General features: G+C 41.7%; 1 protein-coding gene across 1 annotated transcript; it reads right to left on the minus strand.

Annotated features, from left to right (window-relative positions):
* Positions 1-454: 454 nt before the first annotated feature.
* Positions 455-11,534, minus strand: OTUD1 (OTU deubiquitinase 1). The gene is made up of 2 exons (XM_004380533.2): positions 9,656-11,534; positions 455-4,961 (listed from the first exon to the last, which is right to left on the minus strand). The coding sequence occupies exon 1, from the start codon at positions 11,158-11,160 to the stop codon at positions 9,733-9,735; it is 1,428 nt and encodes a 475-aa protein (XP_004380590.1). The 5' UTR covers positions 11,161-11,534; the 3' UTR covers positions 455-4,961; positions 9,656-9,732.
* Positions 11,535-14,933: the final 3,399 nt, after the last annotated feature.

The following is a 14,933-nucleotide window of genomic DNA, read 5'->3' on the forward strand; positions in this document are numbered from 1 at the left end:
ATCTATTCCTATTTCCAAAAAATGTTTCCCTTTATTTTTATTGATTCAGCATATTAGTTTGGCTGGCCTAGTGTACCCTCTCACCTAGATAAAATTAGAGACACACTGACCAACTGATTGTTTCTTGGCTCTCCTTTCTCAAGGCTTCATACAGACTACCACCCGTCTCTCCCGACAATACATTACTACAGTAGTACTAGAAAATATTTGGGTCAGTTACAGCTTTCTTTGCATCAATTACTTTTAATTTATACCTGCTAAGGAGATACTTTCACTACCCGCCTGTCAGTTTATCGCACCGTGGTGGCTTGTGTGTTGCTATAATACTGGAAGCTATGGCACTGGTATTTCAAATACCAGCAGGGTCACTCATGGTGGACAGGTTTCAGTGAAGCTTAGAAACTAAGGAAGAATAGGAAGAAAGGCCTGGGGCAATCTACTTCTGAAAATTAGCCAATGAATACCCTACGGATCACAACAGAATATTGTCCGACATAGTGCTGGAAGATGAGCCCCCTAGACTGGAAGGCACTCAAAATACACAGTGACCTCAACAATAATACACTCAAGCAACAGTCATGAAGACGGCACAGGACTGGGCAACATTCCATTCTGCTGTACATGGGTCACCCTGAGTTGGAGCCAACATGACGGCAACTAACAACAACAAGGAGATGCTGTGTAGCACAGCTGCCCTGACTAGACTGGGAGGACCCGTTCTCCTCAACAGCAACTTTAGTAACAATCTCTTTAGTGGGTTACCTTTACAGTTGGCTGCTCTGACCCATTTATGACTCTCATTAACTTTAATTTCAGAGCATAAGCCTCATCCTTAAAATCTAAGTATGACCTTTATACAGAGCCTCTAGCTCAGTAAGTGACCATTAATGATTTCTTTTCCTTTTTAGGAGGTGGAGTGGGATTTAGTCATTTTCTCTTCCCTTCTCATTTTCTGCCTTTACCTTCATCTTCTCTTTTTAATGAGAAAAAAAAGTAAAGACCCACCTAATTTTAAGCAGAGCAAATCACATCAAGCTATTCTGAAGAAAACTAAGCACGACAATGTAAAAGAAGAAATAGAGAAAGAAGTAAAATCAGCAGTGTTCTAAAGAAGTGAGATCTGTAAAATCCTAAAAAGGAAAAAAGTTTTAGATATTGTTCTTTCTGAAGACAACTAGGGCTTGCATTCAAGGTCACATTTCCAGGATATTTCTAATATACTAAAGAACAATTAAGAATGGAAAGGAAAGAGAAAAATAGCAGCCTTCTCAAAATATGGAAGGCTCTGCATATGTATTTATTTAATCTGTGCCAAATGCCTTGAGGAGCTGATAAGGAACCCTATATTGTGGCAACAATTAATTCTTTTATATTTTTGTAATGTGAAACAAGTTAATGTGTATTAACTTATTCCCAGGATATGTCATTATATATAATTTTCTTCTTGAAGATATTTAAAACCTATACTATTGTTAATAAATAAAGATTTGGAAAAGACTGCTATTGTAGTACCAAAATCTATTTCCTCTTCTTCCTGGGAACAGTCTGAATGGTACTTCCTGGTCAGATGTGGCCATGTGACTAAGTTCTCGCCAATGAAGGAGAGCAGAAATGAACTGCCCCACCTCAGGCTGCCCCTTCTCCACATGCTCTTTCCCCTTGTCACCAGCTAAAATCCAGACAGGGAGGTAGTCCTGTGGCTTAGATCACGCTGACAATGCAAGTGCCCCAGGGAATGACTGTATGGAGCAGAGCTGCCCTGCCTACCTGGACCACTTCCTTTGGAACAGTTAAACGATAGAGAAATAAACTTTCTGTTACAACAGCTTGACCTAACTAATACAACTGCACTGTCTATTCTCAAAGGGTCAAGTTGCCTTCTAAATTAGTATAACCACCTCTTTGCAAATTGCTGCAATTCTGAGTAGTGCTGGTTTCTGCCAACAGCCACTATCAATAAAAAGAAAAGGTAATGAGGAAGCTGTCAGAGAACTAATTTATATCAAAAAGTTCAACATACATCTTAAATCTCTGTCTTTTGTGGCCTAGAATTACTGAGATTTCTGTTTCAAGCATCTGCTGTTTATAGATTTAAAGTAAAAACCTACACTGTTTACCCCCTTTAGGTCTGGCACTTTTCAGCAAATGGCAAAGGCAGCGAAGTGACAGGTAACTAAGGATTTCCTGACTGTATTCTTCTACTGACCTTGTGCCATTTCCTTCTTTTTTCATTGCTGTTACATCACCAGTATACCTAATATTGCACTGTAAGAAACAAATAGTGTGAATGTTTCTTGTTTGTCATTAGAACTGAAAACCTTATTTGTTTTACAAACTGGCTCCACAGGTGTTACATGGCACATTGGTATACATCCCCTTCACAGTTAACTGTTCTGCATACCACCTTTCTATACCATGATAAGCTAAGAAATGCAACCACACTGCCTATCCCTAAAATTATTCAGGGAACTTCTAATCTAAGTGAAATATTTGTTTAGACACAATCGTTACCGCAAGCATTACATCATTGGGACTATCTCTATACATTGCCAATCTAATCATCACTTGCTAAAATCATTCCAGTACAACAGACTATAAAATGCTGTGGGCTGTTTTTCCCCCCTTACCTCCACTCCCTTAAAATATAAAGCACACATTGCCTATTGGAATTAATTCATCTTTTCGTTTTTTAAAATTGTTTAAGTTCTACTTGTCAGTACATTAATGCAGGGTGCCCACTCAATCTATCCACCCATTCTACACAATATGAGAAAAAATATTTTGCCCTCATGGAAATGGAAGGCCATGATGAGGAAGATTGGCTTATTTACCATTGTAAGCATAATATACATATATTAAACAAGTATTAGGGAGAGGAACTTCAAATTAAAGCTGTTGTATCTGTACTCAACCTGTTCATGTACACTGTGATTTGGATCTTCACTGAAGACCTGAAATTTACTTACCTCATAATTAGCACAGCTTTGTGGACCAGAAAACTAAATATAAAAATGCAGAAACAAAAGGAATACAATGGTAGGTAGATACCAAAATGGGTTACATATGTAGAGAGGAAGGAAAATATCAACCAAGCAATGACAAATCAGCCCCAATTTTGAAGATTAGGATAGCTAACCTCAAAAGTTTCGTTTTTTGTTTTTTCTAATATGCCACTACACACATTCAGCAGAGCCTTAATCTGACAAATTCAGTATTTCCAGGACACCACCAAAGAATGCAAAAAAAGAACACAAAGAAGAAAGCAAAAAAGCTTTCTGTGTGATCAAAAACTAAAGCTTAAGTATATTACTCATAGCAGAGCACCCCAGTTCGAAATTAGAAACTCATTTTAGAGTCAATTCTAACAAACATATTTGTTGGTTTCTCTAATTGAACATAGGAAATCATAATGGAGTATTAGGGCTGGAAGGTGACAATGGTGAAAAAGAGCAATCAGAATGTAAGGGAATGTATACATCACCTACAAAAGCCCCAGTGCTCTGAGAACCTTTAAAGTACCAACAGATTGCCACACCTCAAAGATCTCCCCACGCTCCCGAATCGTTCACACTCCATCGAAAAAGCCAAACCAGTTGTGGAATCAATCTGCCAGGCCTTTCTTCCAAGGTGCCTCTGGGTAGACTTGAATCTCCAACCTTTTGGTTAGCAGCCAAGCGAAGTAACCATTTATACCACCCAGGGACTCCTCCCACTCCTTCATGAGAGTTTTAAGTCATTACGGGAAGATTAAATTACATTCAGTTAGTTTACAAAGGCTAACACATACGTGTACCATAAACAATTCTATCAAAAGAACTTATTGTTTTTATATTTTACACATAAATGGTCTGTTCAATTATTAGAAAATTCATTGTCTGAAACAAGCCTAGATAAGGTTTTACTACAAGTAATCTGATGGGAATGAACTCTCTGAGCTTTACTCGTAGGATAATTGTCACGACCCAATTTACAGTAGCAGGAAATACACTGATTTTTTTTCCCCCAGTGGGTCTGTTTTGATCCGATTCATGCTACTTGCCCAGGCTCCACTGACTGATCGAATAAGCATGCAGTCAGTAGCTACTAGACACAGCAGTCCGAAGTATGCTTGAAATCTGCCCAACATTTCCTTTTCAAATGACTACAGAAAGAAAATATAGCTAAACTAGGAATTGCTATAGACTGGACTTGGGAGAGGTGTAACTCCTAAACATAAGCCAGAGCAACACCTCTGGTGGACAAGGCAACACCTTCTAAATCACTTCAGATGAATGGAAGTTCTATTTTGAAGTAATTTCTCTTTGTTCAGTTTCTCAAGGTTTGAAAGATGACACAAAGATAAAATCAATAAATCCTCATTTTTGGTTTCAAAAACTATTTTGTCCACTATAGAATTCAATACTTTTAACATCTTCTTATAACCCTATTTCTCTTTAAAATGCTCAGAATTACTTTATCAGTGATAACTCCCAGTACTTTGAGTCAAATCATTGTTAATTTCATATCCACCAACCAAATATTTCCTAAAACTCACATTTCCCTCCAATTCATTTCTCCATTCAATAAATATATTTACTGAGCACCTACTCTGCTAGGTACTGCACTGGAACCCAGGTATTCAATAGGCAACATGACATAGTCCATGGCTGTTGAACTTAGTAGATTTGGGGAATGAAACTGAATTAAATGCCATCTAGTTTCTCAGTGCCTCTTTGAGAATAGTGACTGACACTGTAATAAAACAAAAAAATATGAAACCTGTTGCCCTGTTGACATCGAGTCTATTGAGACTCATGGCAACCCCATGTGTTACGGGAACTGCTCCATAGGGTCTTCTTGGCTGTGATTTTTTTGAAAGCTGATCAGTAGGCCTTTCTTCCACGGTGCCGGTGGGTCGGTTTGAACCACCAACTTTTAGGTTAGCAGTCTATTACAAGCCACTTGCGCCACCCACTGACAACCTAGGGATGTAAAAAAACAAAATTAAGGTCTAGACTTACGATTTCATGTGACAAATAGCTGTCAAATGTGAACACGTTTCATATTTTAAGTATACATTTAAAAATTTATCCGGTGCACATACCTATATATCATGTTATCAGATGTCCTGAAAGTTTAAAACCTATGTTTCTCGGCTAATGCCCTTCCTCTATATTAGCACATTGGACACCATGGTAAGATTTTCAAGTTGCACTTACTAATCTTTTAGGAAATAAGGAAAAACACGTAAGTTTTAAATAAAGTAGTGACACTATCTCAAGATCCTTTTGAAAAAATATTTACATAAGTTGAGACTAACCAATCCTGATGTTCAAGGGACCTAAGGCATTTCTTTCTCTCTATAAAATGTGGTTTCTGAGAAAAGACATGGTATCTGATGAAAATTCTACCCCATTTGGCATAAGACCACAAGCTTAGAAAAAATGTAATTAATGTATCACATGTGCACATCCTTTTGCCATTGATCAGGAATGATTTAACATTCAGTCCAATTAAACATACTATAATGTCTTAAAAAAAATTGAGCGGAAAATGAACAAAGAAGGTTCAGGAATTAGGTTTTTGCCAAAATATTAAAATACTAGGCCATTTTAGTTTTTAAATGCAACTGATTAAAAAACCACACTAATAGCTATTTGTATCATAGTTTTTATGTGCTACTTTAATAAAATTTAAATTTATAGTATGACTTTCATACTAATTTGCCTGAAAACACCACAGTTGGATTTATGTTATCCTACCTCCTATTTTATGGGGAAGAGTAAACTCTAAAGATCTTTAGCTCAGACCATCAACTGTTCCCTTCATAGTTTTAAGCCTCTTAGCTGCTTTGTAAGAGTAAATGAAGGAATTAACTGTTTAATAAATGTTTGCTAAAAGTAAGTAAGAGTTAACCAGAGGTCCACCTTTCTAACTGCTCAATCTTCAGTGATCCAGGACTGCTACTGCTAACAAACAAAACTGGTATGTCACTAGAGAATAAATAGTGGGCATAAGAGAGTGCCGAATCCTATGTTTCCTCTTCAAAAACCAAGCCATAGAAAGAGTACCCGAAAGACATATACTGACCTAGGCCAGACAGCTAAAAACATGCTGCCATATAGCAGGATTTTAGGATCCATTTATTTTTATTTAAAAACATCACACTTTGAACAGTAATAACAACCAAAACATGCGTGTCTGGTTACATAGGTAGATGTGTATGCATGTATGTGTATAGGAAGGCATATGCGAGTACATGCACATGCATGTGTGTTTATCTGTTAGGCATATGTATATACATGTTTGTGTGTGCTGCGTATATACCCATATATATAATAAAGCACACAGGGAACACAGTTACAGAGACTTCCTAGATATTTCCAAACAACTCAGAGGATTGGTTTAAAGGTTTATTAGGACCATAATCTCATGGGACAACTAATCAACTGGCATGAACAGTTCCTAATGTTCTACACCCTAGTTTCTTGAGTAGTGTCTGGGATCTTAAAAGCTTGCGGGCAGCCATCTAAGATATGACTACTGATCTCTACTCATCTGGAACAAAAGAGAAGGAAGCCAAACACTCAAAAAAGAAACTAGTCCACAGAACTAATATCCCACACAAAACACAGCTTCTTCTAACATGAGACCAGAAGAACTAGATGGTGCCCAGCAACCACTACCAACCGTTTTGACCAGGGTCATAATAGAAGGTCTCGGATAGAATGGGAGAAAAACGTAAAACAAAACTCAAATTCCTAAGAAAGGCCAGACCTGCTAAGACCGATAGAGACTAGAGAAACCCGAGACTGTCGCCCTAAGATACCATTTTAACCTAGCACTGAAGCTGCTCCTGGAAGCCACCTTTCAGCCAAATTAAATAGATTGGCTTATAAAATAAACAATAACACCTGTGAGTAATGTGCTCCCTTAAACAATTAACTATATGAGACCAAATGGTCAACATTTACCCAAAAGCAAAGATGAGAAGCAAGGAGGGGCAGGGAAGCTACATCATTGGAAACAGAATAAACAGAATGGAAATAGTGAGAATGCTGACATATTATGAAAATTGTAACCAATGTCATAGAACAATTTGTATATAATTATTAAATGAGAACCTAATTTGCTGTGTAAAATTCCACCTATAACACAATAAAAATAAAAAACCTTATGGATCTTAAACCAAAAATATCCCCTGAAATCTTCATTAAACCAAACAATAGCTTAGCTTAATTAGTAAACAATATCTGTCTTGAGCATTGTGCTCTTTTAAAGAACTTTCTAATGAGATCATATCAACAACAGAAACTAGGAACGTTAGGAAGCTTAGGGGGTAGTGAATTTATGTTAATGGCAGAATGGGGGAGGAACTTGGAAAATGATGTTGAGAATGGTTGCACAACTGGAAGAATGTAATCAACGTCAATGAACTGTACATGTAGAAACTGAATTGGTATATGTTCTGCTGTGTACATTTTCAACAACAAAAATAATTTAAAAAAATCACACTTTAGTTAAAACCCTTTTACTCATATCTTACAAGTAACTCCTTGGAAGAAATCTAAATCAAGGACTTGGCATTTTCATTTGAAAATCAAACAGAGCAACACAATGGAACCCACTTAAAACAGTAACAGGCTCACAGAATTATTAATATTTTTGAAGAACTTACACCTAATACATCTATTCTTTCATTTTGTGCACAAATTTTAAGAATCTCCAAATGTTAGAGCTCTAAATAAAGTGAGAAAGATAACCATATTTAGTAGTCAGATAATTCAAATAAATGTATTTTTCTCCCCAAATTACCTGAATTAGTAAAGTCATGATGCAAAACCTATCTTCCCTTAAACAAAACAGATCCATGACTAGTTAACATTTAAACCTTTGAAAAGTGTCTTTCCTTGATAACCAATGCCATTTTTCCAAAGATGTAGTTAAGCAACGAACTCAAGCTGAGGTGTGTCTATAACCAACTCAGAAGTAAAAATTCCAAAGTAGCTGTTTTTATTGTTACAACAAAAGACACACCCAACATTACGTACACATGTGCATGTTTTCAACTATACCTAACACATCTCAAAATTAATATTCATATGGTCCCAAGAGACCAAACTAGGCAAAAATCAGGACACTGCTTTTAGTTACTCTTTAAAACATTACATCTTTGCTGAGAGTGAGTGGAACACAAAACTGTGACATTTAATCAGACATTGTGCTAGTTAACACAATACTTGCACTTCCCTGTTCATTAGCCAATAGGTGCATCTATAATTTTAGATAGGCATTAGATTAGAAATAATGAGAACAATTTCTTGAGTTACTCCATCTTTAAAGTATATTTCACTATAAGACTTATCCTTTTGAAATTAGTAATGATTATCCAATCCTGTTCATGTGAAACTTTAGAAAAACTCTCATTATTCTGTGGCATTTTTATACATTAAAAAAAAAAAGTGTGCATGTAAGAAAGATTCTTACAGAAGTCGTATAATTTTAAAATCACTTTATCCAAAAAGGCATTCAAAAGTAAAATTATGCATTTTATTCATTCACTCCATCAGCTGAGAATTGCTCTACTGTACAAATACAGAATTGTACAAAAATCACAAAATGTTACAAAATAAAAAAGTACAAACTGCATTACTTAATAAATATGACTAAAAGTAGTTAAAGTGGAAATGAGATAGATTTCAAGTTGGTAACATTGTTTGACCCAGCAAACCATACAAGCTCTGCTTACAGACATTTTTACATAATACAAGGCAATCCTATTTTGCCTTTTGAGAGTATTAAGACAATATTCTCCTGCTATAAAATAACTTCCAAAGTTGGAGGCCATTTATGCTACTAGTTTTTAAATATCTTGGATGAATCCAAGTAGCTATTTAAAACAGGAGGCTTATCTTGTCACAAAGTTTTACACTGTATTAAAATCCTTTTATAACAAAACGACAAATATAAACAATTGAGAGCACCAGACAATCTACTCTAAACATTAAGCAGAGTACAGAATAATCACTCTGTCTGCCACCTGCAAATATGGGACTTTCATTCTAACCGCTGGTACTACCCCTTTAAAAAAAAACAACTCTCCTCACAACCTTCCCTTAAATATTTCTCTTTAAAAGATTGACTATTTCTAGAAAAATAAAGATTTCCAAAACAACAAATCTGTTTCTGTTTAATCAAATTGGAATGGGCCAATAATTTGGTAACACAAATGCATCAACATCCATTTAAAATAATCATCTAAGAATTGTAAAAGCCAAAGTTCCACAACATAAACTATTAAATCACAAACTCTGTTCAAAATGATAAACTTCATATAAAGCACTTCTCTGGAATTATGCCTGAAAGCCGTTTGTCAAAATGGAACACATCACAGATGAAGGTACACCAATTTTTAAAAATGTGCAAAAATACGTTTTTATAGAAAACAGACTGCCAGGAATGAACAAATTTACACTGTGAAACATCAGCTTGCAAATCAAGTAGTGCTAACTTTATACAGCAAATTATAAATAGCAGTAGAATTACCCAAAGCTTTCATAAAACATCATTTAGGTGCCCAGCAACCTTCAGCTCTGGGGAGAAAACATTTAAAAAACCAAAGATTAAGGCATTACATCTACAGTAAATTTACTAGGAAGTTCAAAAGTGCTATTACCCTGATTTCAGTTCGTGTAATTCTCCAATCAGAAGTTATTTATGTAATTTTCCCCAGGGTGTTGGTCTCCAAACATTTCAAGAGCATGCATTTTGTTCAATATACATTTTGGATAGGGATATTGCCATGGATTTGGCAAGCTCTTCATCGCGTTTTCTTTGCACTTGAGTTTGTTTGCACCAACTGTCATACTCCGGGTTAGGGTATGAGTGATCAAATACCGCATCATAGTGTCCATTACTGAGCCAACTGAGCCAAATACTAGGCCTAAGGGAATCCTCAGGGCCCAAATAGTGGATCATGGTAGACACGGTGGGACTCTCCAATCTCCCTCCTGTAGTTAAATGTATATTCACATTCAGCATCTGCCCCATCGCCAGCAATTCAGGGTACCCGGCCCATGCCCCATCTTGAGCAGCAGCGATGATAAACTCCCCCACGTCCCCCTCGATCAGGGGGCTAAAGTGGTCGAGATGATCAGCGATGTAGTGCACCGTCTGTTCCCTCAGCTCTCGGTGGAGGCTCTGGTTTCCGTACACCGTCTTGCTGACCGCTCGGTAGAGGCAATTGCCGTCGGGAATGATGTGAAATCGGTACTTATTCCTCTGTCTCAGGTACTTGTCCTGCTTCTCCACCTCCGCCAGGTACAGGGCCAGTTTCTCGTCTCTGGGATCCGACCTGGAGACGATCCCCGACTCCGCCGCGCTTCTCGAGGCGGCCTCGCCACTCCTCGTGGGGGGCGCCTCGGCCTCCAGATCGAGCCGCCGCGCCTCGTCTGCGCCTGCAGGGTCGCCACCCCTCTCCCAGCCCCGGGGGCTCCTCTCTGCCGAGTGGTCCTCGCTCCACGAGCCGGGGCTAGGCTCCGAGCTCCCCGGGGGCGGCCCGGGGCCTCGGTGCTTGGCGGCGGCCAGGGCCTGGCGGTGCTCGCTCAGTCGGAAGTTTCTCTCCGGCCCGTGCCGGGCCGCCTCCAGGCCTGCAGGCTCGGGGCCGTCGGGCCTCAGGAGCTCCCCCAGCAGCCAGGCGGAAGAACCCCGCCGCGGCGGGACCGGGGCGCCGGGCGTCGGGGCCAGTAGAAGGCAGCGGCCGCGCTGCGCGGCGGTGGGCGCCGTGGCGCCGGGCTCGGGCCCGTGCAGAAGCAGCCTGTCGGCGCCGAGGGCCCGCACGGTGATCTGCGCCGTAGACGTGTAGTGCGGCGGCAGTGGCGGCTTGCAGGACCCGATGGCCGGGCTGGCGACGACGGCCGAAGCGGGGGCGGCGGCCCCGGACACCATCTCGAAGCAGGAGGAGAAGGCGGGCATCTTGGCGGCGGAGGAAGCTTCCGTGGGCTCAGCGGCCGCGGCGGGCTGGCACTCACCGGTATCGGGTTCAGGCGCGCTGCTGGCGGATCCTGAAGGCTGCAGGGAGACCTTGAAGGGTGCGGCGGCGGCGGGTGCAGCGGGTGCTGCGGCCGTGGGACCCGGTCCCCCGGCTGGGTAGTGGGTGCAGACGCTGCTGTAGAGCTGCATGTCCCTGCCCGCCGCTCAACCCCCTTATAGGCGCGGCGAGCCCCCGTGTGGGGGACACACCCTACGGGCTTGGGGGAGGGGGCCGGCCGCTGCCGGCCAAGAGCTATGACCCAGTGCCCCTAGAATAGAAATGACCGAAGGGCCACCAGCAGCCTCCTGCAGAGCGTCAAGAACCGCAAATAGCGCCCAGCTCCACGCCAAATTCCTGCTGCGCCACAGCGTGCGGTGGGGGCGGGGAGACGACGCGCGCTCGACCCCTGCCGGCGCACTCAGCCCGCAGACCCGGGGCACAGTGCCCGCTCCCCTTGCTCTGGCCTGCGGCGGGCGCTGGAGACTGTCGGAGGAAGCCGCCCGCCCGACTAGAGCGAGTCCCGCCAACTAAAAGCAGTGCAGGGCGCGCGGACGGGTCCGGGGGCGGGGCCACGGCTTGTTTACCTCAGACCGCGCGGCCGGGTCACGTGGGCCCACTGGAATGTGCGGATGGTCGCTGCGCCCCATTCACTCGCGATGGTTCGCCCCGCCCCCTCCTGCTCTCGGCCGCCCGCCGCTCGGCGTACGTCATGGGCGGGGCCCGCGAAGCTCGCGGCGCTCTGGCGGGCGGAGTGGCGGGCGCGCGCAGGGCCCCAGGCCCGAAACCGATGAGGCTTAATGGTCTGCTCCTTCGTGGGACTCCTGGTGGCAGCCCGCAGGACTTCTGCAGAACGCTTCCCTCACCTCAGGCACAGGTTTCCGCGCTGTACCGGTCTCGGCGGCCTGTGGCGGGATAGGCGCTGTCTGAGGCAAGCTAGAATGCTTCGAAAGCTTGCTTTTCGGAGAAGCTTCCGAACTAGGTATGGAGGACGAAAGCTGTCTTAAACCTTTATGTCCCCTGCAGGTTCCTAGGCCATCATTCGTGCTTGCATTCACCACTGTCGTCTGTTTGATCCGGTTTCTTGGATTAAAATGCTACGGTTGCTTGGCTTTCCCCGCTCGCCTAGGATCTTTCTGCCCTGCTGAACCGAAACTGACTTTGCTGCACGACTAACTCTTGCCAGTCAACTAGCGCGTGCCTTGGGCGAAAGGAAGCCTTTCAAACAGCCTTTCTGAATACATTTTTAAAATGTGTGCAGTCGCACTCATAGGTCAGAGACAGGGTAGAGTGGGTCGTGAATTGCATCCTGAAGTGGGAGCAGGATATTGAAAACATTTTTACTGAACTATGTTGGTGGTGCCCTCTTTGTAAAAGAATATTCATATGATCAGAGCTTTGATCAAATACTAAATAAGCAAGATCTAAAAAGTTCAAATTGGATCTAGTGATTATCCCACCGTTTAAAAAAAAAAAAATCTCAGTGGTGTCCACTCCAATTCATGGCGACCTCATGTGTGTCAGAGTAGAACTTACTCCACAGCGTTTTTAATGGCTGATATTTCATGTTGGGTAAAAGTTACTGAAAAATAATATCTACTCCTAGCCCAGAAAACCTCTCCACAAAATTAGAAGAAAAAGAAAAGTTTTATTATTGAATAAGCATTACACCAGAATATGATGCATCACAGGCAATCCGCAAAGACAGAAAGGAATCCATTGCATATATGTTTTCAAGATAATTTTGTTAATTTTCTAGTATCTTTATGGCAGGGCATAGATTTGCAGTTTGGGGCTGGGCCACCTGAGGTAATGCTAATCTCCTTCCAGGGAACTGGATGATAGGGGAGGATCACCTGCAGTTATAATTCAAAGAGGCAGCTGCCAGATCATTGAGGAGACATCTTGGATTTACATACTTTACAAACAGACAAAGAAAAAATTTACAATTACAGTTTATCTAAAGTAAATTCTGAAAGAACAGGGAGGAGGGGAGCCTCTTCATTTATATTCAAAAAGGAGAATTAAAACCTTATTTCAGTGTGTATTTTTCTTAACCTTCCTAACTGGATAGCCAGGTCTTTCCTACCAGGTGCCTCTGGGAAAACTTGAACTTCCAACCTTTCAGTTAGCAGCTGGGCTTGTTAACAGAATGCACCACCCATGGACTCCATCCCACCATTTTAGAAATGGAGAAACTCAGCCTGTAGGTCGTGGTATAGGTCTCCCCCACCACAACCCCCACACACACCCTATCGCTGGAATATAAATTCCATAAAGTAGAAATACTTTGTCTTGTTGACTACTGTATTTTCATCCCCAAGCACAGTGCCTGGCACATAGTTGGAGTTCATTAAAATTTACTGAATAAATGGAAACTGAGTTTCATAAGATTTCTCAGTTAGTGGAGAAGCCAGAATTTTAATCCAAGTCTTCTGCCTTAGCCAGGGCTTTCTATTAGCTATGGGAGGTATGATTGGCAGGATCCTAGCAGCAGCAGTTTCCTCAGATCACTTCGACCTTGTCGGTAAATCAGTCAGAGAGAAGGCAAAACAACTGTCTAACCACCTTTTCAAGTTTCGGTGACTACGCCACTAGAAGCTTATAAGCCCACAGCTAACTAGAAGAGGGAATCTACTTAGATTCCATTATGGATTTGTTGGTTATCTGTTGTTCTGTGCAGTAAACATTTCAAACTGAACTCCACCCTTAGCTGGTGTACTGAAACAGAAGACAATACTAATAACAATAAGATAATCCTCAAATAATATTTACTGGGCACTCATTGTGAACATAGCACAGTTTGCATAACAGGAGCCTGGAGGGAGATCAGGAAAATATTAAAATTTATTATTTTTATTGTTGTTGTTTAGATAAAGTTTACATTTCAAGTTAGTTTCCCATACAAAAATTTATACATACATTGTTGTGACACTAATTGCTCTCCCCATACCGTGGAAGCACACTCCTCCTTTCCACCCCTGATTACCAATGTCCATTCAGCCAGCTCCTAACCCTCTTTGCTCTCCCATCTCACCTCAGGACAGAAGCTGCCCGATTAGTCTCTTGTGTCTACTTGAGCTAAGAGGCACACTCCTCACGAGTATCACTGTGTCCCACAGACCAGTCCAGTCCCTGTCTGAAAATGTGGCCTCGGAATATGTTTTACTTCTGGGCTGAAAATCCAGGGGCCATGCTTTCTGGGGTTCCTCCAGTCTCATTAAGTCTGGTCTTTTTACTACAGTCGGAGTTCTGCACCCCATCTTTCTCTTGCTCCATCAGGGACTCTGTTGTGTTCCCTGTCAGGGCGGTCATTGGTGGTAGCCGGGAACCATCTGGTTCTTTTGGTCTCAGGCTGATGAAGTCTCTGGTTTATGTGGCCCTTTCTGTCTCTTGGGCTAATACTTTCCTTATATCTTTGGTGTTCTTCATTCTCCTTTACTCCAGGTGGTTGGGACCAATTGATGCATCTTACATGGCCACTTGCAAGCTTTTAAGACCCCAGACGATACTCACAAAGTAGGATGCAGAACATTTTCTTGATAAGCTTTGTTATGCCAGTTGACCTAGATGTCCCCTGAAAGCATGGTCCCCAGACCCCCTATCCCTGCTACTCTGTCTCTCAAAGTATTCTTAGATTTGGTTTAGTCCAGTTGTGCTGACTTCCCCTGTAGTGTGTGCTGTCCTTCCCTTCACCCAAGATGATTCTTATCTACTGTCTAGTAGGTGAATAACCCTCACCCTCCCTGCCCACTCCCGTAACCATCAAAGAATGTTGTCTTCTGTGTTTAAACCTTTTCTTGAGTTCTTATAATAGTGGTCTTATACAGTATTTGTCCTTCTGTGACTGACTGAATTCACTCAGCATAATAACTTCCAGCTTTCACCATGTTATATGATCTTTCACAGCTTCATCGTTGTTCTT

Source organism: Trichechus manatus, unplaced genomic scaffold (genome assembly GCF_000243295.1).
Source record: "Trichechus manatus latirostris isolate Lorelei unplaced genomic scaffold, TriManLat1.0 scaffold00075, whole genome shotgun sequence".
NCBI lineage: Eukaryota > Metazoa > Chordata > Mammalia > Sirenia > Trichechidae > Trichechus > Trichechus manatus.